A 27119-nucleotide genomic window follows, 5' to 3' on the forward strand; every position below is an offset into this window, starting at 1 on the left:
GGTAGTCTAAGTGATGTTTTTCTTCTCAAATGATATGTCAGTCACTTTCAGCAGATGATTCTCAAAGAACGTAGGTGGTATTCTACTCTACTTTCTCTAACCATTATCTAGTTCCAAGAAATCAGAAAATCTTTGAATTTCAACATCACACAGAAAAGTAAATGGAAATTCATTCTTCGATCTAAAGTATATACATATACTTTTGTTCTTACACACCAAAAAGTAAATGCCAATTATGGACATTGTTAAAAAAAAAAAACAGCTAAATGTATGTATTTTGGATGCACCCACAAATAATTCCTTGTTGACATATTTGTATTATTTTTTTTCTTTTCTTGTATTTTAAAGTATTCACAATTCCACTTTGCAGAAATTCAAATACAAAGTTTAGTTCAGAGCCTCTCATTTAAAGAAAAGCTACAAGCACAAGGAAGACTCAGCTATCGGTTAAATTTCAGGCTGTAGGTATGGCAGGTGGTTAAAGTCACCATGATCTGGACATCCACCGACACGAACCCTGCTCATTTTCCACCACATGAAAATGTCGCTATTGCTTAACAAGAACGTTTTTGGTGTTATTTATTGTTGCAGAATGAAAACATATGTTTCCACTGTTGTTGCAAGCACTCAAGGGCCCAGAGCTTTATTCATGTTGGGTTTACACGCTTCCCCCGTACAAACGTGGACTTTTTCCAGGCGCTCAAGCTTTCGCCAATAATCCAAAGACATGCATGTGAAGCGCATTGATTGCTCTGAATTGGTTGCAGGTGTGCATGTCTGCGTCAGCCGCGTAATGGACCGGTGACCCGTCCAGGAGGGTATAAACCTACTTTCAGCACATTGTCAGCTGCGATTGGATCCAGCTTTACATGACCCTTGAAAAAATAGCAACGGTAGAATAATGGGTCAAACAATTCTTATTATTAGTTTAACATGTAGATTTTTAAAATGTCCAGGTCAACTTTAAGAAAGCCTGGGTCTGTTTTAAGAGATCGTTTTCTATTGGGCTATTTTTTTTCTTTGAGGGGACAGTAAAAGGTTAAAAGCACATTTTTGAATTTTAAATGAATGGAATAGTTGGCTTTTATACATTTCTCACATAACACACTTTGCGGTGTCTATATAACTTTGAAGCTCTCAAACAATCTTGCACTGGACATGTGTGACCGCAAAGCTGGACGGGGTTTGACAAAACAAGGTGAAATGTGGCGACCCTTGCAGGTCAAAGACCATGCATGTGAGAGGTCAGAGGTTGTTTAATTCAAGTCAAGACAGAAAGTCTTTACAGCTGCCCATACAAAGAAACAACAGTTGCATAAACAAACACCCAAGGACACGCTGCAGCAATGTCTTTCTATGTGTCTCACACAGGCACATATTCCTCGCAGCACATTGAGCCCATGTGTTGAACAAGGATGTCGCGGTTGAGGTAATTGGTAATTTCTAGCAGCCACGAAAACCAGCTGGTATCAAGGTACACACAGCTTTAGAGAAACCAGAGTCTAACAAGAAGCCTCAGCTCAAACGTTGTTACTCCACAGTGGCCCACAGCAGACTTACAAACAAAAGTGTAAAAAAAAGACAAAAAAAAAAAGAAAGAAATGGCTTTTGAAATATGTGCTATAAAGCTCTGTGGTGTTGGTTGGAGTCTGGTACAGTCAGATTGCTGTTGAGATTGAGTAATACTCTGAAATTATTCTTTAGACGGGATGTTTTACAGAAACATGGCTTGCAGAAAACTCAGCAAAACTTTTTCTTGAGAACAAAAGATGGCATTAAAGATTGAAAAAAGAAATGTGGATGTGTGGTATTTGAGCTCAGTCCTAACTGAATCAAATTAACACATGAGTGACTCTGAATAGGACATTTAGAAGGAAAGAAGCCGCGTCAGGAAGCCACAAGAAAGCCGAAGAATCAAAGACAGAAAGCATAACCCACCAACATGTGGGGAACACATGTGTTGTGATGCTCTCCTGAAGTTTTGAATTGTCTTAAAAGCATGACATGCTTCAAAACATTAGGCATTTTGTTTCAAAGAAAACCAAAGCTGAAACTGAAGCCAAGTTCATTTTGAAATGCAATACCACTAATGACCACGAGACTTAGATCCTGCGGTTCAAAATCCTGAGATTCCTAATCTATAACTTCGAATTATGCTGATTGTTTGACAGCATCATTAAATAAGTTCACTGTTTTGAATAATTATCTGTTTGTGTTCATTCAAAAAAGTATGTATGTACTTAAGTACCCAATAGTATGTATTTATGTAGTATGTATCAGGGTGTGGCTGTGTTGTCTATGTCGATTGACATGCATACAGTTTACTCTCCAAATTATTTGTCAGCTTTAGTATTCGGCAATACACTCAAGGCAAATGAACATTGTTTTAATTTAGCTGTGATAAGGCCAACAGTCAGTCAAGTAGTTAATAGATTTTCCATTTTGATTTTCATTAATTAGCTTTTACAACTCTGAGGCTGTTTCTTTTTTTTTTTAATTGGATACTTTAACCTTGAGGGTTTTGGTGATATTATCCAAAATTTGTCATTTCAATTCCTTTAAAATGGGTATATTAACCTGATTATGTACGGTGCATCTTGTCCACTTCATGACAAAATAATAATGCTGCATATGTTATCTATGTGGTACAAATAGGTTTCGAGTGAAAGTTCCCCTCCTGCAGGGCAACTTACAATCTGTTTAAGCTCCAAACTGACCGGGATAAGCAACAGCGACCATGAAGATGTTTTCTAGTCTTCATTTTGGCCTTAGGGGTCGCACAGTAGAGTTAGAAGTTGGCTCTCTTGCCTCACAGCTAGAACATCCCCATTTCAACTCTGGGCTTCAGGGTCTTTCTGTGCAGATTTTTCATGCTCGCTCCGCGTGTGTGGATCTTTCGAGGTAATCTGGTTCGCTCCCACAGTCCGAAAGAAATGTGTTGAGGTAATTTGGTACCTCATAACTCATAGTTGTGAATTTAAATTAGTTTGACTGTTTCCAGTTGTGATGTTGGTGTGTGGTTATCTGTTCAAATGAAGAAAGACGAGAGCGATGATGGAAATTCTGGTGTCTGCAGTCTTTATATATTATTAACAACCTGACAACAATGTATTTTGAGTAACATTTCAAATTTGCCAGATGTGAATACAGCAACACTGTACATATGCTGCTGGAATCACAGGGAGGTATTGAACAGACAAGTGTAATCAAATATACTTATACAATGACAGCTAATACGTCATGGCTTTCTCATGCGGCAGGATTTGTTAAACTCCTTTTCAATATGAACAAGCGGGACCACAAAAATGGAGATGGAGATTTGTGTCCTGAATCTGACAAAAAAAACCACAATGTTCATCACACATTGATCACCATGTCCTAGGTTTTCTTAGACATTATAGAAATGTTAAACCTAATTTTCACAACACGTGAACCAAAAATCCCCACTGAGTCTAATCTAACAATTTTGATGCATGCCAGTGATACAGCTGACCCAGATAACATGGAATGACAGCTGCAAAAAAAAAAAAAAGAAAGAAAGAAAAAAAAATCCTGGACCAAAGTCAAACTGAGCTCTCGTTCCCAAAGTTTTATTCAGATGGAAAAAAAAAAAAAAAAAAAGCCTAAACACACCAAAACCAACAAACCAAAAAAATTCAAAACAGATCTGGGGGGCATTTGTCTGTCTTCATGGCTGCCTTTGAACTGGCTGTGTCAGACAGATTTCTCCTGTAAAAGACAGTTTGCTCTCAGTGTGCTCACTGTGGATAAACAGAGGTTCTGAACTCAAGTGATTTGAGTTGGAACAAAACAATAAGACCTCCAGAAACCAGCAGCGAAGGGGTAGCTCGACAAACAAACTGAGGCCAGACATTGAGCTGGAGTATGGCCGCAGAGGTTGTCAACGGCACTCCTACACAGGATGAAAGGCAGCGGAGGCAGTGGAGGGGAGGTTGCGGAGGGGGTGTAGGAGAGGGCACACAGGAAAGGGGCAGCAAGGATACGAAATAGAGAAGCAGCAGAGAGCTGCATACTTTCAGAAATTGGAAAAAGGTACCGTATTGTATTAGTGAAGTGGTGATATTTAGTTTTTGGATTAGATTTGTAGCCAAAAGCATCAGTTTTTAGAGACGCGTGGTCGAATTAAAAAAAACAAAAAAACGAGACTAAAAGAAGTGAAGAAACAATAAAAACAAGATGAGGGTGAGAGAAAAGAAAGAACAAATGACAGAAAAGGAAGCAATCAGGAGGCCAGGGAATGAATGGAGAGAAAAATCAAAGAGGGACAGGAAAGAAAGAGGCAGGCAATGGGGGATGAAGGATTATAAGGAGCGGAGGAGGGGAAAGTGTGTGTGTGTGTGTGTGTGTGTGTGTGTGTGTGTGTGTGTGTGTGTGTGTGTGTGTGTGTGTGTGTGTGTGTGTGTGTGTGTGTGTGCGTGTGCGTGTGTGTGTGTTGGGGGGGGGGGATCCTCATTATTGACACCATGTGTTACCACAGGAAGCTCCTCGGGAAAATATAAGCACCCAGAAAGATCAGAGCAAGGAGGGAGAGATGAGAGAATGACACCGAGAATGAAAGATGAAGAAACAGAGGTCACCCCCGATGTCTTTGCAGCTGCGGACGTGTGCGTTTGCGTGTAAGGGTCAGCAGCCTCTGTATTCGCAGCGGCTCAATCGGTATGGCAGGCGTGCTGCATTGGAGCCATAAGTTCACAGCGTCAAATCCCATAGCAGACGTTCACTGATCTCTTTGCCTGTCTGTCTAACAGATTTTTAATTCTGCATAGTAGACGTGCACACACAGACTTCCTCAGTTTCTGTGTCACGACATGATATTCTTAAAGCACCAGAAGTGCTCTTGATAAAGTGTTCCAATAGTTTATACTATAATATTTCACATACCAAACAATACTTACAAAACACGCAATTGTAACTGGTTTACAATGCAAGCATACTGTGAGCGGTTAACTTTTTAAACAGGGTAAAGCTCCATGATAAATCACATATCATTTGCTGTTTTTGAAGAAAGGTTATTCTGAGTTGTGTATTTTGTTCCACCTGCTCTCTCTCTGGGTTTACTTTCTTTCTTGTGTTTTATTTCCTTCATGAGTCCATGTAAATTATGTTTTGTCGTGTTGTTCCAGTCTGAGTTTCTAGTGTCACAGTGCATATTCTAGGCTCTTGATACGTTATGTAGTGGACATTTCATGTCGCATGCCTAATGTGTTGGTAGACTTCCATACATGTGTGTCCCCCTCGAGCACTCCTTGAGTGCTGTCGGCTGTGCTCCATCGTATCCCCACTTCATTTGTGTATAAATGTGCCATCCTAGGTCTTTGTACCGTATCAGGTGTGTGAATCCAACCCTGTCTACTTTAGTCTGGTTCTGACCTCAGCCTACCGTCACTCCTGTCATTTCGGAAAAAAAAAAGAAAAGAACCTTGTTAGTTCTCGTTGCTTCAAGTACTGACTACCTATGTACAGAACCTTGCCTTCCCAACAACATAAAATGATTGGAGTTGCATGCGCTCTGCTTTTGGGTCATCTGCCCACGTCTCAGACTGTAAGTTACGTCTAAATAAACCAAACCTATGTGTTCAGTTAGTTACTCCACAAGAAAATATAGCATCACCCTCCAAGCCATGTTAATGTTTTCATTCACAATTCATTTACACCAATGTTATTGGTTTCATTCATGGTCAGTTGTAGCTGCTAAAAAATAAGGTAAATACTGACCACTGTCTAACTGTTTACAAACTAGTTTAAACTATTTTACCAATAATTTTGGCACTTCATAGATCAGTCTTGTCACAATATTCATGCCGGCATGTCCTAACATGTAAAATACAGTACATTTGGGGTATTTTGGGGACATGGGGTTTTACTGTCAGACGTTTGTGGGAAGTGTTGGATGAACTATGCACGTTAGAGATTGAAAAACATGAAACTTCACTGAGTTTCAGAGTCAAGATGGGTGGGTTTCAATGATGAAGCTTGATATGGGTTTTAATGTATTCTACCACAGAGGTGACACTACGAGATTCAAAGTATGCTACCTATTAGGCTAAGAGTAACACGCTTCAAGAGAGCAATTTCTCCACACAGCCACAGTAGATGTGTCAGAAAAACTAAAGAGGTTTGAGAATTAGGACCATCAAACTTCCCTGGAACGGCGCTTCAGAGTGAATATGGGCAATCTTGGCTGTTATTTTTGTAAAGCGACACTCCAGTGAAGCAGTTCGAGGACATCCAACTCGACTTCACAGAATACTTTTAATTTTGAAGTGTCTCAAACAAGAAAATAACATCTCCAAATAGATATCCTTACATTATTTCCCAATATTTTTCATACATTCCAACTCCAGAAACATGTGTGTTACTGCTACGTATCATCAATAAAACAGTGTTTTCAAATCAATGCTAGGAGTTGCAATCTTCTCCCCAAAAAAGTTTGTCATTTATTTTTCCCTGCAAATCCATATCAGAGTCTGGTTTATTTTTTTAGGCGCATTAAAAAAATATGTCTGGCTAGTGCAAACACATATACCACACCTATGATGAACTCCCGCACACACACTCTTACCAATTCATCAACTCATGCCCGGTTTCTTTCTGTGCCTGAGCCCACCGTAGAATGGAGCTGGGCAGAGAAGCTATTGTGTCCCTGGTAGAATTAACTATTGATTTTCTCCTCAGCATTATCAATGCTGTCCTAACAACAAAACAGCTGGAACACACTCACACACATGGCCGTACATGTACAGACTTGGATTTTGTTCGGTGGACATGTGCTTTGTGGAAGGCAGTCGAGCCCCACCGGGAACAGCGCAAGTCAAATATTAACACGCTACTGTAATAAGCAGACGCAAACAATATTACGCGCAAACACCACAACATGCAAGGCAAAATCAAGAAAACAAATATTTTGTGAGACGCACCGCACGTCAGATCATGGTGTATCACGTGTATTTATGCATGACTTTGATGACTCCCAACGCCTACAACGTTTGGATAATACGTACACTGTAAATATTAACAGGATGCCATGATGTGGAAATCCTATCGACACACATCATTCACAACAGAACACAGTTCACAGTTTGCCAATAAAAAAACCATGCCATTCAACAATGTATTGTATTTAGCTATATTGTACTCATTATCCCAATGAATTTAAATTGGTCTGGTAATTGTTTGTTTTAATGAATGTTAATGATGACATTCACTTATATCGTCGAATACATTTAGATATACAGAGATTTAGTTTTATGTGTTTATTTCCTTAGGAAATGTGAGGAATTGAGTAAATGGTACAAAAATACTATAGTTCAGCTAAAAATGGTAAAAGGTTTCATGTTTGTTCATCTCAATTGATAAACCCAAACTACCTTTTTGGAACTGGGTTTGTACAACCACAGGAAATTAGTCTTCATGGACATCGAAACAGCTGACTTCTTATTTAATTAATTACACTATATTGGTATAATTACCTTACTAGACATCGCCACGGCAACAGGTTGAAGGCTGAAGAAGGCAAATTAATTTCATTACTTCAGAGAATTCTACCACTTGCTCTCTTTCTTCACACATTTGTTTAATTTCTTCTCAAACTGATGAAATCTTTACAAATGAAAGTGGCACTATCACCATTTTGCTTTTAGTTCCACTTCATGTGTGTGCTTAAAAAATCACATCTTCTACAATGTTTGTTTGGAAGAACATTCCTGCGATGCAATGGAAACGAGCCAGCAAAATGCCTACACACATAGAAGTACCACATACAGTATATCTGTCATGTGGTACTTCGACCACTTCAGGATTTCCTTGTCAGTGTGAATGTTTAAGCTTGCCTACGTGGATATATTTAATGAATGCAACAAATTGCAATACTTGACTCAACATATCCCAATAATATCATACTGTGACATACATATTGTGATACTATGTATTTTGAGTCTGTGCACTTCTTCATCTTCAGTCTATGTGTTATTAATAAATAGATATGCATGCTATTATTTTCAAAGCAACCTACTTTAGCTTTAATGTCTAAAGCTTCTTTCTTTCTTATTGACGAGGACGATACAGCAGCGTTCCAACTTAGCACCTGGTTAATTTTAGCACCCAGAGGATTCCTGTGAAGCACACAGACACCCAGACACCTGTTGGTGGTCATGTGAGCGACGTCTTTGGCACAATGTCATCGATTAATTTGTTGGCTGCCGCGAAGCCAAAGACAAGTTCACAGCCGGTTGACTTTGCTCAGGGAGATCAGTGCATGCAAGCAGCAATAAGCCTAATCTCAAAGTTTAGCATGGTTGAGAATATCCAAAATGTGGTATTTTACAAGTTCTCATAGCAAACACATTACACTGAAGAAGAACTGCACCACAGCTGTGTCCTACCAGTCAAGAACAAAACCAGTGAGAGCGAAAAAAGAAACTAACTACTCAAAGATTTAGGCAAGTGGCAGTTCTCGATTAAAACATAAAGTCCAATTTGTTCCACTACACGATATACATACTCTTCACAGACAGGTCTCATTGAATAGACTTTTGTGCAAAGCAGCTTTTGACCCCTCATAAACAAATCAGGAGCTATTTAGAGTCGAACACTTGGCTCAAGGACGCGTTGACATGTGTATTTAAATACTTTTCAATGTTTGGGCAACAATGAACACAAAGAAATATCACAACTAATATTTTGAAGAGTAACAAAATTCATATTAGGTGGGCAATTACATATTTTCCCAAGGTCAAAATTCGTGGCTATGATATCTTGTAAACAACAGTGAGTTTCATGTAATTAAATGAATTTGACAGCTACTAAAAATCAATGAAAAGAGCTTTTAGATCTGCTGAACTAGAAGATTTACATCATGGATGAGCAGCAGACAATTCTGCAAGCAACTGTGGGAATAATGTCAATATGGCCCATAATCTCTGAGGACTGCAGCCAGCGTCTTTTTGAAACAATGACAAGAAATGTGAAGTCAATTGTGAAGACAAAAAAGGGCCTCCAACCCGCAGTGTCTACCTAATCTTGAGGTCCGCGAGAGGGACTCTGCCACATATTGACTAATTATCAAAACAATAGCTCACCTTCACTGAACACATCTGCTTTTTCCAGTCTGTTTCTGATGTTGTTGTTCTTTTTCCACCACTTCTCCTCCATCCTTTCCTCTCTTTCTATTTTCTCCTGCACATTGATTATATTCAGGGAATCTCTCTACCGGGCTGAGAAACCGTCTCCAAGCTTCCCCTCTGGTGCATAACATCAAATCCATTCAGCTAAGCTCGGCTGCTCTCACATTAACATAGCAGAGTGAGATCAACATATTTCAGAAACATTATGACATCGGGATGAATTCACCTCATAAAAATGTTGATTTCTCTGATGGGCACAAAAAAAAAAAAAATCATTCTGGATTCACGTCACATTCACTGCCTTACCTCTGGTGACTTCCCAACACACGCAGCCAAGCTTGGTTAAATCCACATTACCATAAACTTATAAACACACCTGTACTCCCTCCTACAGGACCTTTTATCCACAAATTAACTATGCTTCAGTCAAAGATAAAATATTTAATTAGATCAGTCTGCACCTGCATGTACGCCAAGCTAAATCGATCGGTTTTCTTCCTGATGTGTTGGTCTTTTTTTTCTTCATTTTGAAGATGCTGTATGAGGTTTGTGCAGGACAGCAGAACAATGAAGAAGTCACAATAGGTTTTCTGAATTTGAAAATAAATAAATAAAGGCTGATTCCTCTGTTGGTTTACAAACCCTGCCTGAATTCAAGTCACGCTGTTGTCTCCAGTGAATTTAGTCATGGAAATCAGGGTGGGACGATTCACATTAACGCGCCTGCAACAAGTCCAGGTAACTTCTCAAAACTTTTCACACTTTCCTCTCGTCAGTAACACATCTTTTACACTGTCGATATAGTTGTTTGGATTGGCTAGTAAGTTCCACATGTTATAGAACTTCTTTTGTGATTAAAAAAAAAAAGGTATTCCAAACTTTGCAAGACTCATATTGACACATATGAAAAAAGGGTTAAATAACCAGCAGTGTCTTAGTTGTTAGTTGTTTTAGTTCTATAGTCATCTACTGTATTTTCCAGAATGTATGTCGTGCAGCTTTTCATTCAACTTGAAGACAATGGTGAGTGTGACAAACACCCAGCAGGAGAGGAGACTTCACTTCCTCTTTCCCTGGAGGCGGTGAGATTCTTTTATAGGTGACACTGAAGATGAGGAATTCAATGGATTCAATGACGCAAAATGTAATACGATACTTTGAAGAAAACATTTTTTTGTTTTACAAATAAGAAAAATAGCCTTTATTGTTTAGGCTTTTTGTCTCTTTAGATTGAATGCACTCTAATGGAAAGATATTAGACCATTAAAATGTTGTGTGCATTGAAATTTAGGTTCTTTAGACGAGTGTTCAACAGAACAGTCATGACGGACTGTAACAAACTTCTTTTCACATTTTGGTGAAATAAAGATTGAATAAATAAATGCCTCTCATACACCAGTGCACTTATTTATGTGTTTTGTTTCCTCTTTGTGAGGTTTTTTTTTTTTGACAGAGGTAACTGCCACTCTGAATGATGTCAGTACAGCAGTGTCAGTCTGGGTGTTATATTTCAATATTTGTAAATGTTGTAAATGCAAGATTCAACTGTCTACGGTCTTGAAAATTTGGTCACATGTTTTTCTGGTGGTTTCTGTTGTTAGATGTCGTTAGATGGCTGTTTTAGTGACGTGGCTGCAGAGTTGGTCACATTTGGATAAGTCTCTCTGTCCATTGACTTAGATAATGTATGAAAAATATCCTATTTCTAAAAATGTGCATAAGTGTTGAATTTCAGAAACTATCTTGCCTCCAGGATATTAAGATGTACAGTGAAGGGGCCACAATTATAAAGGGGTAGACAATGTATTCATCCATCAAACTCCTGTTCCATCCAACTTCAACTGTTCAACTTCAACCCCACACAAACACAGAAAGGACATGCAGACTCCACAAAGATACGTTTCAAGCCCTTTCCAAACTCAGTCTAAGAACTGTCTCAGTCTGAGACCAGAGAACTAACCACTACAATATATAAAACAACTAATGTTGTTTTGGAACGCGGTGGTGGTTTCTTACACATGTAAGACTCTGATTTTGATGTGTGCAGATTGTATAACATCTCAACCAGAGGGTAATGAAAACAACTCAACAAGCAAACAATGGGAGACACATTTCAATTTCCGAAACTGAAAATTCATGAATGATACACGACCAACTGCTTCCTACCAACGTTAAATCCGTCAGACACACACAGACAAATGTGAAACACCTCTCATATAAAGATGAAAATAAGCCATGGAATTGAAGAGTTATCCTATATACTGGAATTTCATTCCACCTGAGACACCGATCCAACTGGTTCACTGCAGTCTGACAAGTGTCCTGCACTGTGGCGCATCAGTGACCTCACCTCAACCGATATCAGTGAAAATGTGGGCTTTCTTGATCCAATTCCTACCGGGACAGCCAACACGCGAACTCGATTTGATTCGGAAGAAACCATTTTAAAACCTCCATTTAAAGTTTGTGTTTGTGTTCCCTTCTGCTCATTCACCACCTTGTGCTTTAACCTCATCCTCTCTCTTATGTCCTCTGATCCCTCCGTCTACATGTTACATCCATCTTCCTCCTATCACTGACGTCTCTTCCGATGCCTAATAACTCTTGAACGCACCCTCCCTTCCTCCCCGTTCTCCTTTTCCTCCCCCCGATTATCTCCCGGTGTTTCTCTGAGCTCCGTTGCTGATCGAGAGCATGCCTGGTTGACACGCCCGGTAATGAGGCTCCTAACGCAGATGGCCTCTCCTGCCCTCCTCCACTCACTCACTTTCTCTCTCAAACACATAAGCAGTATGCAGAAAGGCATCTTGAAGGCAGCGCCTCCCTCTCCCCTCCGCAGGAGGTCCCGAGCCCTCCTGGATCAAATGCGACTTGGAGATGCTTCTCACAGATAAACTGGGAAAGAAAAGCAATGGCGAGCGATAGATGCGCCATATCTTTCATGGGAAAAAAATCATCCAACCTTCACCAGACGCACGTACGCACACAAACTCTATTCAGTTGGACAATGTACTCAGCAACTATACAAATCAAGAGTCAGCACTTGTGAGAATATTTTGACTCTTGTTGTGTGCCATGTAATATTGGTTTTGTCTCAGCTGTCAATCCCACGTCTCTGCTCGAGGGTTTCGCTGCTCATTTTTCATTGTTGACTATGTCACGGCCCCAGCACGCACGCTGCACATAAATTAATCTTCCACAAGTCTGCAAATACGCCACTTAAAGAAGCCGCGTCTCCTCCTCGAGTGCCTTTCACGGCGGAATTTGTTGTAATGTCGGAGTCACCTGCGATCAGACAAAACGTGATTCTAACAAACAGTATACCGAGTGGCATCGGCTCTCAGCTACTTCAGGACAATTTGGTGACTTTCATATTTCAATCATAATTTCGGTATATGAGAGAAATGTTCTTCTTGATTGTCAATTGTGCATTCAAACTTCTCAAGACAATATGCAACTTTCAGATATCCCTCTGTGATTGTTTCATTCCCAACAGAAATCCATGCTTTTACATGTTATTCAAAGGAATAAAGGAGACCTTGCTCAAACATCCTACAATCAAAATAAGTACTTTTCCATCCTACTGACATTAAGCTAGCGGTCATAATGCCCTCAACAGACTTCTCCTAACACTACCTTTTTCTCCTTTTTGGTATTATTTTTCCTGCATCACATGTTCAGACCAGCTAGTTTATCATGAGACTGTAGAAGAAATAACACTGGAGCTCGTATCACTTCCTGGAGACAGTGATTCAGAACACCTTTGGCTCTTTTCACATTATCATACATCAATCATGGCTCTGACATTGTTGCCAGTAATTAAAAAAAGTGTGCCTTCCACATGAAGACACACTCAGTTAATACAGAAAGCCTAATTTCAAGCCTAATTTCAAGATGCCAGTGACTTCAGGGTTTTTTGACCTGGCTCACCGAGAAATTCCTGCATTGAACCCTTTGACTGAGAGTCGTGCTCCTGATGATAAAGCATCAAGATTCAAGGTGATTCACAGACTTCTGAAAAGCAGACTTCTGAAAAGTCTTACAATGTGACTGAGTGTTGGGTCTTTGTGTCTGCTGTTTAAAAAGACAACTTTAAGAGACATTTAGGACATACCAAAAAAATTAATAAATAAAAAATATTGCAAATATAGGTAAAAGTACTGGCAGCAGGAGAAAACAATGAATGTGGGTGAAAAGGCAAAAACAAAGCAAGGTTTTTTTGTGATTTGGACAAGCAAAGCTGAGTTCATATGTGTGACTATTACTAATAGTGTTTTTTGGAGACATAATGGTTTTCCTAAACACGAAACCACCCAATAATCAGATGTGTGCCTTGGGGGGGGGGAAGTGGTGGTTAAAAGGTTGGGCAAAATGTTGTTGTTTTTTTTTCTTTTACGGGGTAAAAAGTTCAAATGTGACCAAGTGACCAAAGGACTGTCATACATAGAGTGCACAAACTCCATTTGAAAAAAAAAAAAAAGATACGTACTTTGGTATAAGACATGTAAAGTAAAAAATATAAATTTTCAAAAAGAAAAAAAAAACTGAGAGCTTCTTTCACTTTTTACTTATTCACACAGACAACACATGGAGTTTCAAGAAGAGCTCACTGAACGCTTTTAACTGCTGTGACTCAGACACACAGAGGACAAACAGCAAGTCGAGTGATATATGACTGCCAAAGTTCAAAGCACTTAATTTAATTTATGAGTCTATAAATAACAACAGATCTCGTATCTGACTTCAGCAGTTCGTTTCTTCCAAAATCATTACCAAGTAACAGATCAAGCAGGCCAAATCTGACTCCAAACCATCTCCTCTGTTGTTAAAGAAAGCAGGTGAAGGTATAAATCGTACAAAGTGATCTCTGAGTAACTTTACGCACAGCTGCGCCCCGATCAGGTAATAATGAGGAGATATGAGTCGCTTCTTTGAGGACTCACCTCTCTGCTGGCCATGGCACTGCAGCCAGAGCAGCGCGCTGGTAAACACGAGCACGAGTCGCTTCATTTCGTCCGATCTGCTCGAATATTGAAGTGAGCGCGCGCTGGGCTCAGCGCCGTCCTCTCACGCGGCTCACTGTGGAGTTGAATGTCGGAGGAAAGTTTCACACAAGTTGATGCAAACTCTCTTCCCCTCCTCCTCTTGCTCACGTCTCTCCTCCTCCTCGAGCTGGTCCTTTGGGGGGTTGGAGTGCAGCAGGCAACCAGTTCACCCAGAGTGTAGAGCTTCTGGTTGCGGGTTCGAGTCCGGGTCCATGCGTCTTTACGCATGGTGTCTTATACTTTTCTTCAGGACTTCCTTTAAATCACTATCAAAAACATCAGTTGGCTATAAAGTCTCTCGCTTTTCTTCTTTGTCTTTCTTTTTTTTGTGAATAAATTCAAACAAAAATTATCATGTGCTATTTTTTCTTTCTTTTTTTTCTTTCTTTCTTTCTTTCTTTTCTCTTTTTAAATAACACCCCAGTTTCACATTTCCATCTCGGCGAGCTCTTGGAGAATCAGTGATCATCAAATGTGTTTTTGTTTGTTTGTTTGTTTGTTTGTTTTTTAGTGCATAGTGGTCAGGATCATGTTATTTAAAATATTGTGAATTCTCCCTCTGGTTTATAAACTTCTCTCTTTTTTTTGCTTCTGGTCAGTCTGAGCTTCAAGTCACAATTATAACATGTCTAAATAATAATAAAATCAATTAATTATTTTCAGTTGGTGGCCTTTCCCTTCCTGCATAATAAAATACATACCTACACTACTGCCTGTGTTTTGAACTTCCTCATTAGCAGACACATCAAATAAATACATTAAACAATCTCAGTAAACCCACACACATCCAGAGTAAAACTCACACAACTAACTCCAGGCGATTGCTCATACAATTCACAACAGTTTATACAAACACACCAGTTTTAAGAATTTATGTTATTAAAAGATGATCAATGGGAATTATTACATATCCTTACAACAAATCAAAGGAATAATGTATTTTATTGTGGCATTAAAGATTTAAAGCACCACAAACACTGCAACTTCAGTCATTTGTCACCTAACATCTACATGTTTATGAGAAGAATTATTAAGGGATTCTTCTGTAATACTGTAAAATGCTTCTGTAAATGGAAACTTACTAACACTGCAGTGGTCGGCCATAAGATCACTGTTTTACTTCACATATATAGGCAACAGCCTTGTTTTAAAAACAAGATATAAATCCAAAATAGAAAGTGTTTTATCAACCACAACTAACAGCAAAGACAGTATTTAAAAATAGGATAATGGGTAGTAGGTGGAGTTCAAAAGAAGTAATGGTGCTCAGGCAGAACACAACAGAGTGAGGAAAAGTTTTTGGTCCAGCTGAGCACAAGCCATTAAATGCACTTCTGTTCAATGGCTCCTCCTGCTGCCCTGCACAACTCACCACACTCTGGGGCAGAACAGGGCACTACCACTCATTAAAGCGCAGCTGGATGCACTACAGAAGATGGCAAATGAAGGGCAACGATGTGTGGGCTGTGTCTACTGGAATAACTTTCATCTGTGAACTTTCAGTCCCAGCAAAGTAGCTTTAAGCTGTGAAAGTTATTTCTCTTGGATGTTCTTACACACCAACATATCATATTCACTGCATTCGGCAACACATTATTACCATATTAGGCAAATTTATTTTTTTCTTTTCTTTTTTCTCAATTACATGACTGATCATTTATTTTAAGAGAAGAGATGAGGGAAATGAGAAGAGATGAAATAATGTCCTTGTTTTCTTTCACAAAAAGGTAGTGAATTCATTGTTACCCAGCACAGCCTCCTCTCCAGAGTGTACTTATGTGTGAGCCATTATAAATGTTTATTCCCGCACAGCTGAAAACACTGCCACATTATAATGTTACAGCTCACCGACTTGTCAGTCACTTCACACACCTGCATTGTGGGTATTTATGCAGATGTGCCAGTGTTACTGTGAATGTGAGTGGTGATTTGGTGGGCCAACACTCAGTGGGTGAGAGTTGTTGTGCTTGTGTCCAGTGTCAGTTGAGTTCTTCCAGACCCCGAAAACCTTCCAGGGGCAAAGAGGCTGACCGTGCAGGCACAAAAGGCTGAAGATGGGCTCTCCTCACTGGGCTCGGCGCTCCCGGCAGCCCTGGAGTGCTGCTGGGTCTTTGTTGGGTTGGGCTGCATCCAGACTCCACCTGGGCTGGACAACGAGGTGAGTCAAATCAGAAGTTGACTAAGGTATGGATTTTAATTGTGTATTGAAATCGAGATAAACATTGTATGACAGTTGGTTTTCAGCTTCCAAGGTGAAATGAGCAGTTTGCTCTTTCTTTACTGTACTGCTTATTATTGCATCCTTAGTTGGGTTTACAGGAGAATCAAAGTTGATTGACACGTGTAATTACATGTATATTCTCATGCACAGGAACAATTCCATGATTCCATTAAATATAGAAGGTTTGACTGTGAACTTCTTTATGAGAACATAAACTTAATGGTGGAGCTTGATGATGGTACAAACACTGAAAAACTCAAGTTTCTTCATCCGCAGGTTTCTTCAAGAAGATGAGGAGATGCTGGTTCTGACCCAGAGTGACGAGCTTAACAGAGTTTATCGCGAAAACCACAGACTTCCCGTTGACAGCATGTCAAGTAAAAACAATACATATTTTGGGGACGGCGGAAGAAACAGAACAAATGAAAACGGAGATGATCTGGAGAAACCACTTCCTGGCACGGCGCCACCCACCAGCGCCTCTCGGCAGGACAGAGCAGCTTTCAAAGAAACCAGGGCGACTTTCGACTCCTCTCGAAATAAGATCATCACCATAACATCAGCTGTCACCTCTGCTCCGGACTCCCCTTTCACCAAAACCACCAGGAATAGTGGCAGAGAAAGATCTCATGTGACACAAATGGAAGGCAACCCAAGTTTCAGCAAGGAGAGACGGTCCTATAGGCCTCAGAGAGGCGACGTGGAAGGACAAAGTAGAAACAAGAAAGAAGAAACAGTGGAAGTGGCTGCGCCACACTGTAAAAACCTTGAAAAAGAGAGAGTGAACATCAGTCTGGCTTCTCCAGTTCTGAGTTCTTGTAGAGCCACCGCACGTCTGAATGATTCCCCAACTATCACCGCCTGGGAGGCCGGCTGGAACGTCACAAACGCTATACAGGTAGAATTACTACAGCTCATGTGCATGGTTGGACAGGGTTTCATATATTCAAATAAAATTTTGATAAATAGGAATTTACTGGTGCTGCTTCAGTGGTTGCAGCCGTGTTCTGTTTAAGAGCCATTAAAAATCAAAACACGTCTTTTTCATGTACTAATAATACAGGTACTCAAAAATGTAAACTAAAACATGGGCACACACTTTGCCAATGTTAAAAGGTCTGTTATTTCTTCCTAATTCAAACCTTTAATTCTTCTTTAAGACTTTGGTACACAGTTCCCTTGATGTCAAATAATGAACTCTCTTTTTATTATTATTTTGAATTGTACCTTGGGGGGGGTTTAAAATTCATCCCAAATGTACCCCAGTTTCAGACAGCGTCCTATATTGTTACCTCTTTAGAATCAAGAATGCAGCATTTTCTTAGGAGGTTTTGCTATTTGACCAGCGATATCTTTGACGTTATAATGAAAGAGGCACATCATACACTTTATTCCCAGCGATGTTACAAACACATTAAGGACATCATGTCATTATTAAACTCAAGTGAAACCTTTTGTATGTTTAATCATCAGTGGTTATTTCATTGCTACTTCCCAATAACTTTCAAGCAGTTCTTTCCACAAATGTCTCACGTTGGTTTTCTGATAACATAGGTTGTGGTAATTACGGTTGTAAATCCATTATTTCTGGTTTCAATTTTAGTATGTTGGTCCTCCTTTTTGTGTTTGTCTCTCCCTGCTCTTGAATGTGGAATCTAAATGCCAACAGTTTAGCTGTTCAGCTGCAGCACCGCATTCAGAAAGCATTAAGTAGGTTATTTAATTTGCCTTCATTGTGTGTTCATATTCCTAAACAATGCTTTGTGCTCTCTCAGGCGCGCCACAGTCTTCATAATCAAATTAGGTGCAAATCAAATCTTTTTTTTTTCTTTCTTTCTTTGTTTTTTTTTTGTTTTCAAATTAAAATCTGCCGGTCACACAGTGTCCTTGTGGCAGTAATACTAATAGCGTATTATGCTGTAAATGTTCAGCCATATTCAACTACTGTGTTCATGTAAATATGTTCTTTCACTAAATAACTGTGGTGTAATTGAACAGTGTCACCAGGTCTGTAGAGAATACATTATGACATCAGGGCATTAATACAATGTATGCATTCACGCACGCAGGCACACACACACACACACACACACGTGCGTACCGGTATATATGCATACATGTTTCGAAACGCGAGCAAATTTACATGCTTTTAGAGTCCACTTGAGTAAACAGGCAGATTTAATCACTGCTGATACTGTTGTCTGAACATATATACATATTGCAGAACATGAATTATTGTCGACAAAAACAAGCACTGAATGCACTTGGTTTGTTTATTTTGGTGTATCTATGCCATTGCCAGGATTTTTTTTTTCATTGCAATCATTCTTTTGAGAATGAGATTCTGTGCCAGATGAGGCGGAGAAACTTGGTTTCTATCGAAAAGTGGAACGCTGATAAATACGGTACAGTTCAAAATAGTTATTTTTCTGAGCTTTTGTGACTACAATGCTTCCAGCCACACTGTAATTTCAGCAGTTTTTATTTAACCCCTATTTTTCGGTGCTGCATTTATGTCTTTTTTTTGAAAGGGCGCTAAATTTTTATGAGCTGTTTTAGAGCTGACGTTGGTTTGTTAATATTTTATAGGGTAGTCATTATCTGTACCACACTTTAATCAGCAGTCGTTACAGATGATCCACAAAACTGCTCTGTATTCTTTTACCAAGAGGTCAGGATAAGGTATCAAACAGTTCAAAATCTGCAACTGTAATGCAGAATTACAAAAAAAAACATTAAAAGATTTAGAATGTATCTATGCAATAATTAGAAATCTTCTTGTTCAGCCAATAGATGTCACATGAATTTTAAAAAAATAGCAGCAATTTTATTTCCCATCAAGGCTTTAAAGAAAATATGTATTTTTCTGTGACAGTGTATTGGTGCCAATACAAATGTCTGTCTGCCAGCTCAATAAAGTTTTTATTAGATAGTATCTTTGCTGCCAAAAAAAAAAAAAAAAAGAAGTACTGCAGTTCTCTAGGCTCCCAACTTGGGAATGTTGTGAATCTCAGTTTGATTTCCAACCTGATTGCTAATGAGGAAGCTCCAGCTGTATATTGAGGGGCCAAAGCAGGACTTGTATTAATTTAATCGTCTTTGAGTGAGGAAGTCCCTGTTTACATGTGGCATTTCATTTGAAACTGCATAGAAAATTCAAGCTCAGGGAAGATTGTGAATTTCAAATCAAACCCAAGCCGCGGGAGATTGAAAAAAAAAATGACCCTGTTTTTGTTTTAGAATGCCGACAGCCGCAAGATCCAGCTTCAAGCTGAACTGAAAGTGGAAGAGAATCAATATCTACTTTATAATATTCTGTAATTTCATTTTCTTTATCAATCACATTTTTACATCTGAAAATATAGTTGCACTGTAAACACGAACAAGCTCACAGAACTTTATGTGTAACAGATTACACAAGAATATTTAGGTGATGTTGTTAAATGTTTAAAGATAACATTTCAATAATTTATTTTATATTAACTTTAGACGTTTCACAAGATCACCCAATGGTACCTTGTCAATGTCTCAGAATAGAAACAGATTGCTATGTACAGTAGGCAATCAGACTTAATCTATACATAAATTTACCGATTATCAAGCCAGTTGTTCTAATCTTTGTAAATTGTTCAAGTCTTTAGTTTTTATTAAATATTTTAACTATAATTTCAGCAAGGAAACCAAAATATACTTGGTAACAAATGTTTAGAGAAGTTTAGAATATAAATGATATACTGTATAAGAATTGTATCAAAGCAAATGACTTTAATAATGTAGTCAAGTTTTATTCTTTTAGGAAGTATAAGGTTATAAACATGTTTGACATGTGTCTTGTCTTAAGGAATCTCTGTAACATCTCAACTGACTGGAGATCAGTTGCCTCCAATCTGCGAAACACCTCCACTGATCCAGATGCAGTAATATGGAGCTTGTACACCGCTTCAAATGAAGGATTCAGCACATACCAGATCACTTCCTCCTCCTGATCAAATTGCATTATTAGTTCATATTTTGAGAAGAGTCATTTCAAATAAGTACAGAAACTAAGTATATACATTAAAGATTTCATTGAATTTAGAGAAAAGATTTTTTTTTCTCCATAAAATTCAGGAATAGGACTTCGTTGGCTAAAGATAAAGGGGGAGGAGTAGGGGGGCATTTCTGTTATCTAAATGTCAAACCTGTCTGTTCCAGCTCAAGTCTGCTTCATCTAATCCCCACATAGTGAGCAGAGGCAGTCCTCTGTCATTTTTTTGTGAACAAGGCATGTGCTTGCATAAAATATCAGACATGACCTGAAGGGCAGCAGATGAATTCTTGCACGTGGAAATCGAGGAGGGAGGAGGAATGAGTGATCCACAATAATCTTCTTTTTCAGCATGTGCCAGGTAGCCAATGCCGAATGTTTGACAAAATGGAAAAGCGCAGATGTGCTTGTTTAATCTGTCCAAAATAAGTAGATAAGAACAAGTCTTGTCTGGCTGTCTAATTAAGGCATATTTATCTTTTCGCACACCAATCAGGTACTTTGTTTCTTCTCTTATTGTACAATTTATTTATTTTTTTTGATCGGGAACGGCTTCAGGTTGAGCCCACAGGAGCCAATGAGGAATTAGTTGGCAAAAACACAGACAGAAAGCGAAACGCGGCACGAGAGAAAGCGAGAGGGTGGGAGATGAAATCAAGATACTTGAGCGTCGGTTTTCCCTCAAACTGCTTTCATCCCCCAGCAACTCCATTTTGCACATCAAAGCTCCATCAACATATGCCGAACAGACATCAGTTACCAAACCGTAGCTTGAAAGAGGGAGAATGTGTGCTCATCTGCTTATGCGTCCGCACACTGCGTGCTTGTGTCTGCCATCTATGATGTGGTTCCATGGCTCTCGGTGAGTCTGCGTATCTCCATGTTCCAACGTTCGAAAACACAGCGACTCCATCAAAGTAGCATGTTGTCTCCTCTGATCTCCCATCATCCCACCTCGTGCTCTCAAGCAAGGAGCAGACACACCTCTACTTCCTTCCACCTCTTCCCCGTCTTGCGCTCCTCCTCTCGTTTCTTGTCTCCCACTTTCACCTCCATTCCCCCCTCTTCCTCTTCTCTCTCTCTCTCTCCCTCTCTTTCTCCATCTCTGGCAGTCACTGAGATTTTCCCTTGGTGACGGGCCAGAGCTTGACTCTCCTCTTCCTTCTGCTCCTGCTGGTCTCCTGCATCCTCAGACTCTCCAGGCACAGCGCCAAACCTCTCCTCTCGCCTCCTCATCATCCATCCATGAACAGCCCCTTCATCTCTTTTCTCTTTTTTTTTTAACCTCCTCAAGCCACCCTTATTCATTGTTTTTTATTTCTACATTTTGCTCATTTATTTACTCAATTTGAATGCACAGTGTGTTGACTATCCTGCATTGACTCTGACTAATGCAGCCCGATTTGATGGTTTAGTATGTACTATCATGCCTCCATATGTTCATCCAGTTTGAATGTTTCTTTTTTATACAAAGCTGTAACATTTTATTTCTGCCACAATTGTATTATTGTCACTGTCATTTTCACCTTCTCCATATTTTAGTTTTAGTTCAGTTTTTGCTTTGAAACTGAAAATTTGTCATGTAAATCAGCTAACTATTGGGAAATACTCATCATATGATGGATATCCAACATCTGCAGAGACAGTTTTCTGTCCAGTTTTCATATTGATTAGAGGTACTATACTTTCTCATTTTTCAGATCTCATAATATAAATTACTTTACCTGACTAAAAATTGGTTATTTGACCCTTATAAGAATCGAATTGTACTCAGATTATTGCTTTACTGATTATCCAGTTTAATCCACATGTAATACACATGAACAGTCACATTCAAAGCTTCCATGGTCAGGCGCCATTGGGTTCTATATCTTACACTTGTTTAGATACGATTCCAGCCTTCAGAGCCTTTCTATGAGAAATGAGAAATGTTGTCTCTGTGTGGACATTGGTTTAATCTGGATAGTCTGACTTCCTCAGTCCAAAGACCTGTGTAGAAATTTGTCTGGATCTCAGTTAGTCCTGTGGTGAATTGGTTCAGCTTCGATTGGCTCCAGATGACTGCAAATCTAAGTTCCATATATGTAGGTGAATTAAAAAAACATGGACGGATGCAAGGCAAAAGAATTCAAAAGATAAAAATATTGTCTCTTTGTTTTGACGTGGCAAAACACACTGGTAGAACAAGAAGACATTTAGGTAGTGATGGCATGCATTCTCAATATTTAATTTCTTTCACTCGTTAAACCTATATTATATCATTCACTCTTTCTCTTCTCAACCTTTCCAAGGGCATCTTTGTGTTGGGTCTGCCTTTTGCTCTGGTCCAGTCGGGTTACGTGGGTCTTGTCCTGCTGATTGTGTCTGCATGGGTCTGTAACCACACTGGAAGGATCCTGGTGGACTGTTTGTATGAGGATGAGCAAAGGTGGGCTTTCTAACATATTCTTTGGTGTTGATTGGTTCACTATATTATAAATTCTTATCAATATGATATTGGAAAACACCACTCAGTGCAGTGTCCAGCAAGTCTGAAACTGAACCTGTTTTCCTGTATTTTTTACTACATCTTGTGTTAGTAGTAATGGTGAATATTCATTCAAATAACACAGTCATTCTAACATATTTTGCTTTGTTTCAATAGAACATTATAAACTCACTTTTTACAATTTTAAATACATAGGTTCTTCATATAATCTGCAATTTAATACTGGCTCATGTGCAAGACTGACTTATGTGCCACCTTATCATTAAAATTGTGAAACATTGTTCTTATATTTCAGTGAAGGATCCAGCTGGGTGTCAAAGGTCCGTGTCCGACACAGCTACCAGGACATCATGGAGGCCTGCTGCAAGGGACTGTGGCCAAACTGGTTGGGATTGGGCGGATGGATGGTTAATATCGCTCAGGTAGCACATTCATACACGCTTGTTCTTTATTCTGCACATCCCTTTGCACATGTATAAATCGAGTCTTCAAACTGTTTCTTCAGAACGACAGATGAAAGCGTTTTCCACGTTTGTGGCAGATTCTTAAAGTACTGTCACATTTGAGCGTATTGTTTTTGATTCAGGCAGAACCTTTATTGCACCGGGAACCGAAGAAATTACATCACTCCTTGAGTCATTACACTAAATAAAACTTAATTTCTACAGTCTGCCTGACTTATGTAGATCATCCTCACAGTGTATAACATGGGCATTAACAGTCTGGGTAAACTGATGTTCCATATATAAAGTACATGTTTGGGCTAATCTCTTTTTACTGTCCCAGGTTATTGAACTCTTGATGACCTGTACCCTGTACCTACTGGTCTCCACCAGTCTGCTATCCGACAGTCTGTCTGGGCTAGCGGTGCCTCGATCAGTGTGTTCGTTGGTGTCTCTGGTGTTTCTCCTGCCCTGTCTCCTGTTGACTGATCTCAGACCAGTCTCCACTCTCAGCCTACTCTGCTCGCTTGCTCACATACTGATCAGGTGATGGATTGAAAACAAGCAGCGCTTTCACAAACGCTAACAAGCCTCACTTGAAGAACTCAACAATCTGTTTGTTTTTTTTTTCCACAAATCAATGTAAAGCACACTCATTCGCCCTCTTGTGAATGCGTTACAGCTGCTGCCGGTTAGTCTGTCTTCTCTTTCCTGCTTCACAATACTGTTACTGGTGGTTTGATTTATTTCCAATGCCAGGTGTCTTACATGAGAGAAAAAACCCTGAGCTGTGTAGGAGAAGAAAGAAAATCCGGCTGCTGGAGTTATGACAGCTGTCTAATCTATTAGTTCTTTGGGGGGACATTGGGTCTCGTGCACACACACACGACCTAAAAAGTTCACTTTCTGGTAATTCAAGACTCGCGCATAGATTTGATTTGGGTTTTCACTGTTTCACTGGGTTTTCATCTATTGAATTATTGTAACTCCAGCGCAGTACATACAGATAATTGAGTCTTTGGCTGAGTGTTACATGCACATATTACAGTTTTAGAGTAGGTTCACAAGTATAACTTTTTCTGATCTGTTTTTTGTTTTCTCCTTTTGACAGTCTGCTGGTCATGTTGTACTGTCTGAGTCAAGCCAGTGGCTGGTCGTGGTCCATTTTGTCTCTATCTGTGGAACCGGAGGACTTCATCGTCTCAGTGGGCGTCATCATCTTCTCCTATACCTCACAGATCTTCCTCCCTCCACTGGAGGGCAGTATGGAAGACAGGGGGCAGTTTAATGTCATGCTGGGATGGACCCACGGAGCTGCGTGTGTCATGAAAACTATGTTTTCACTACTGGTTAGTCACAACTGTGTGAAAATTGAACTTGGCCCTCCTTCAAAAAAAACAATAATGCTCAAATGCAACTAAAACACATGAAGCTGATCTGTGCTGTTACAATGACATGTGAGCATGAGATGGTGGCTATCCAGGTTTTACAGCGTCATCATTTCAAAGTTTATTTGAATACCAAAAGCAACAGAAGTACAAAAAGGAGAGTCTGTATTTGGTTTGACTTCTCGACAACAGGAAGTCTAATTCAGGGATGGAAAAGGGAAACACAAAGAGAGCGAAGGATTGATTCATCATATTGACTATTTCTTTCTTTAGGCCGTGGTGACCTGGGGGGCAGAAACCAAAGAGGTCATCACCGACAACCTGCCCTCTGACATTCGACCTCTTGTCAACCTGTGTCTACTGGCTAAAGCCCTACTGTCCTACCCTCTGCCCTTCTACTCTGCCGCTGAAATCCTGCAGACCTGCGTGCTCAGAGGTGACATGCACAGCAAAACCCTTCGCACACCCCAATCTCCGATTCAAACCCAAGTAACGATAAGTCAAGCATCAATTCAATCGTTCATTAGTTCCGCGGCTGAAAATGGAGAAGTTTAATTTGGAGCGCTTGATGTGTGATAGGCTTCTTCACACATTTCCTGTCTGTGGAGCAAGAGCAAAGTTACTGCTGTAAGTGGAGGTCCATCCCATTCAAACTCCTTCTGCTCCATAAAAGTGAAGTTCAATTTTTACTTCCTTATGCTGTGAAGTTGCCCTTCAATCGCCCTCGAGGTTGTGAGCAATAAAGCATGTGTTACGGACACTGTCCAGCTGGGAATGAATCAGTTGAAGGGAGGCTCTATCAGGGAATAGAGCATGATTACACTGCTGATAAAAATAAGGCTTAAAGCTGTTGATCACATCCCAAGTTTTTAGGTGCAGAATCTGTTGATTTAGAGATGGTTTGATCAATGAGACCCAGATTAAGAAGCATTTACCTGAAATGAATAATGTATGAATCTCGAGAACAACCCTGACAAATTAGGTCAAAAATAAGCCGCGTCGACGGTCAACAAATCCATCTTAAACTTTTTAGACTTGACTGTCAACAGACATGAAGTCATCGGGCTACGTTACGTGATGCGATGAGTGAAGAACAACTTTCAAGTGGCAAAATAGGAAGATTAAAGGAAGTTGGTCCACCACCAGCACACTGACAGCTCTTAAAGTGAAACCCTTAAAGCAATTATGAGTCCATATTTCTACATATTTCTTCAAAACTCATAATGCTAAGCTTTTTTTTTTTTTTTTTTACAATCAGAATACATAATTATCAGCTTGTGTATTACTATCCTGTCACCACTGACAGGACTGCTATACATACTCCCCACATCCATCATTCCTGTACCTTTTACAATATATAGCAAATTCAAAACCCACCAGAAGGCAGAGATATGCAGCTTTGTGATTTTTTTTTTTTAGTTATTACTGTGGCCCCCAGAACTGCCTTAGTAGACAAGATTCACTGGAGAGTCTCACATTTATAATCTAACCGTCAAAATCAGACAGTGATATTGGAGAACTGACATATATTGAAAGTTGAAGTTGGAAGGAAGATCAAGAAGCACTCTCTCATTGTACACTTGTTTGGCAATTCACAATAAAGTGAATCTTGCTGTGAAAGGGTTAATGATTTTTACTAAGAAACATTGACAGAGATGATATTTGTGTCGGCATTCGAAATGACCAGGAAATTCAGTAGGTGTTCTAGAAAGCAAACGTGTCATCAATCTGCTACTTCAACTTTTAAAAATGAGATAAGTTGGAAGTTGATGAAACCATGCCACGCCTGCACAGTCAATATGAACTGCCCCGTGTCTTTTCAGCCTCTTCAAATGCTGCTGTCTCATCGTACTCCAAACTCGGAGGTGGAGCTGTGTCCCGCGCAGCACTGGTGGTCCGTGGCGCCCTGTTGATGGCGTCGTACCTACTGGCCCTGCTGGTGCCCAGGTTCTCCTTGCTGATGGGACTGACAGGCAGCGTGACTGGGGCAGCCATGACACTTATACTGCCCTGCCTGTTTCACCTCAGACTGCAGTGGGGGCGCCTGACAGTGAGGGGCCGGCTGATAGATGTGGGTATCCTGAGTCTGGGGGTCATCTGCAGTGTGTCCGGGCTGATTTGTTCAGTGCGAAGACTGCTGTGAGGTCTGTAGGAGGAGCAAACACAGTGGGTTGAGTTGATCAAACAACTGCAACACGCTTCAGTCTTTAATAAGATAAAATAATCAGTCAAGGCTCACGCGGCTTCGCTGCTCAATTTGTTGTGTCTGAGAAATAAAAAGTAATGTACCATATACATTTTTACTGTACTGTGTGTCTGCCAACATTTTCATAATAATATTTAAAAAAAAGACAGACAACAAAT

General features: G+C 39.8%; 2 protein-coding genes across 5 annotated transcripts in view; one reads left to right on the plus strand and one right to left on the minus strand.

Annotated features, from left to right (window-relative positions):
• The window catches only part of lama2 (laminin, alpha 2), a 188298-nt gene extending 174073 nt beyond the window's left edge, over positions 1-14225 (minus strand). For all 4 annotated transcript variants that reach the window (XM_080513776.1, XM_080513775.1, XM_080513773.1 and 1 more), the window contains exon 1: positions 14087-14225. In XM_080513776.1, coding sequence (XP_080369902.1) covers positions 14087-14153 — 67 coding nt within the window. In that variant the 5' untranslated portion in view covers positions 14154-14225. The remainder of the gene's footprint in view (positions 1-14086) is intronic.
• Positions 14226-16242: 2017 nt separating this feature from the next.
• Positions 16243-26898, plus strand: LOC308143299 (vesicular inhibitory amino acid transporter-like; the record flags this gene model as incomplete). Its single annotated transcript, XM_080514038.1, has 8 exons — positions 16243-16346; positions 16686-17307; positions 22728-22864; positions 23220-23346; positions 23711-23913; positions 24479-24716; positions 25029-25191; positions 26579-26898. 8 exons carry the CDS (start codon positions 16243-16245, stop codon positions 26896-26898), a joined length of 1914 nt encoding a protein of 637 aa, XP_080370164.1.
• Between the last annotated feature and the right edge of the window lie 221 nt (positions 26899-27119).

The sequence above is a fragment of the Blennius ocellaris genome (assembly GCF_963422515.1).
Source record: "Blennius ocellaris genome assembly, chromosome: 18".
In the NCBI taxonomy this organism is placed as follows: Eukaryota; Metazoa; Chordata; class Actinopteri; order Blenniiformes; family Blenniidae; genus Blennius; species Blennius ocellaris.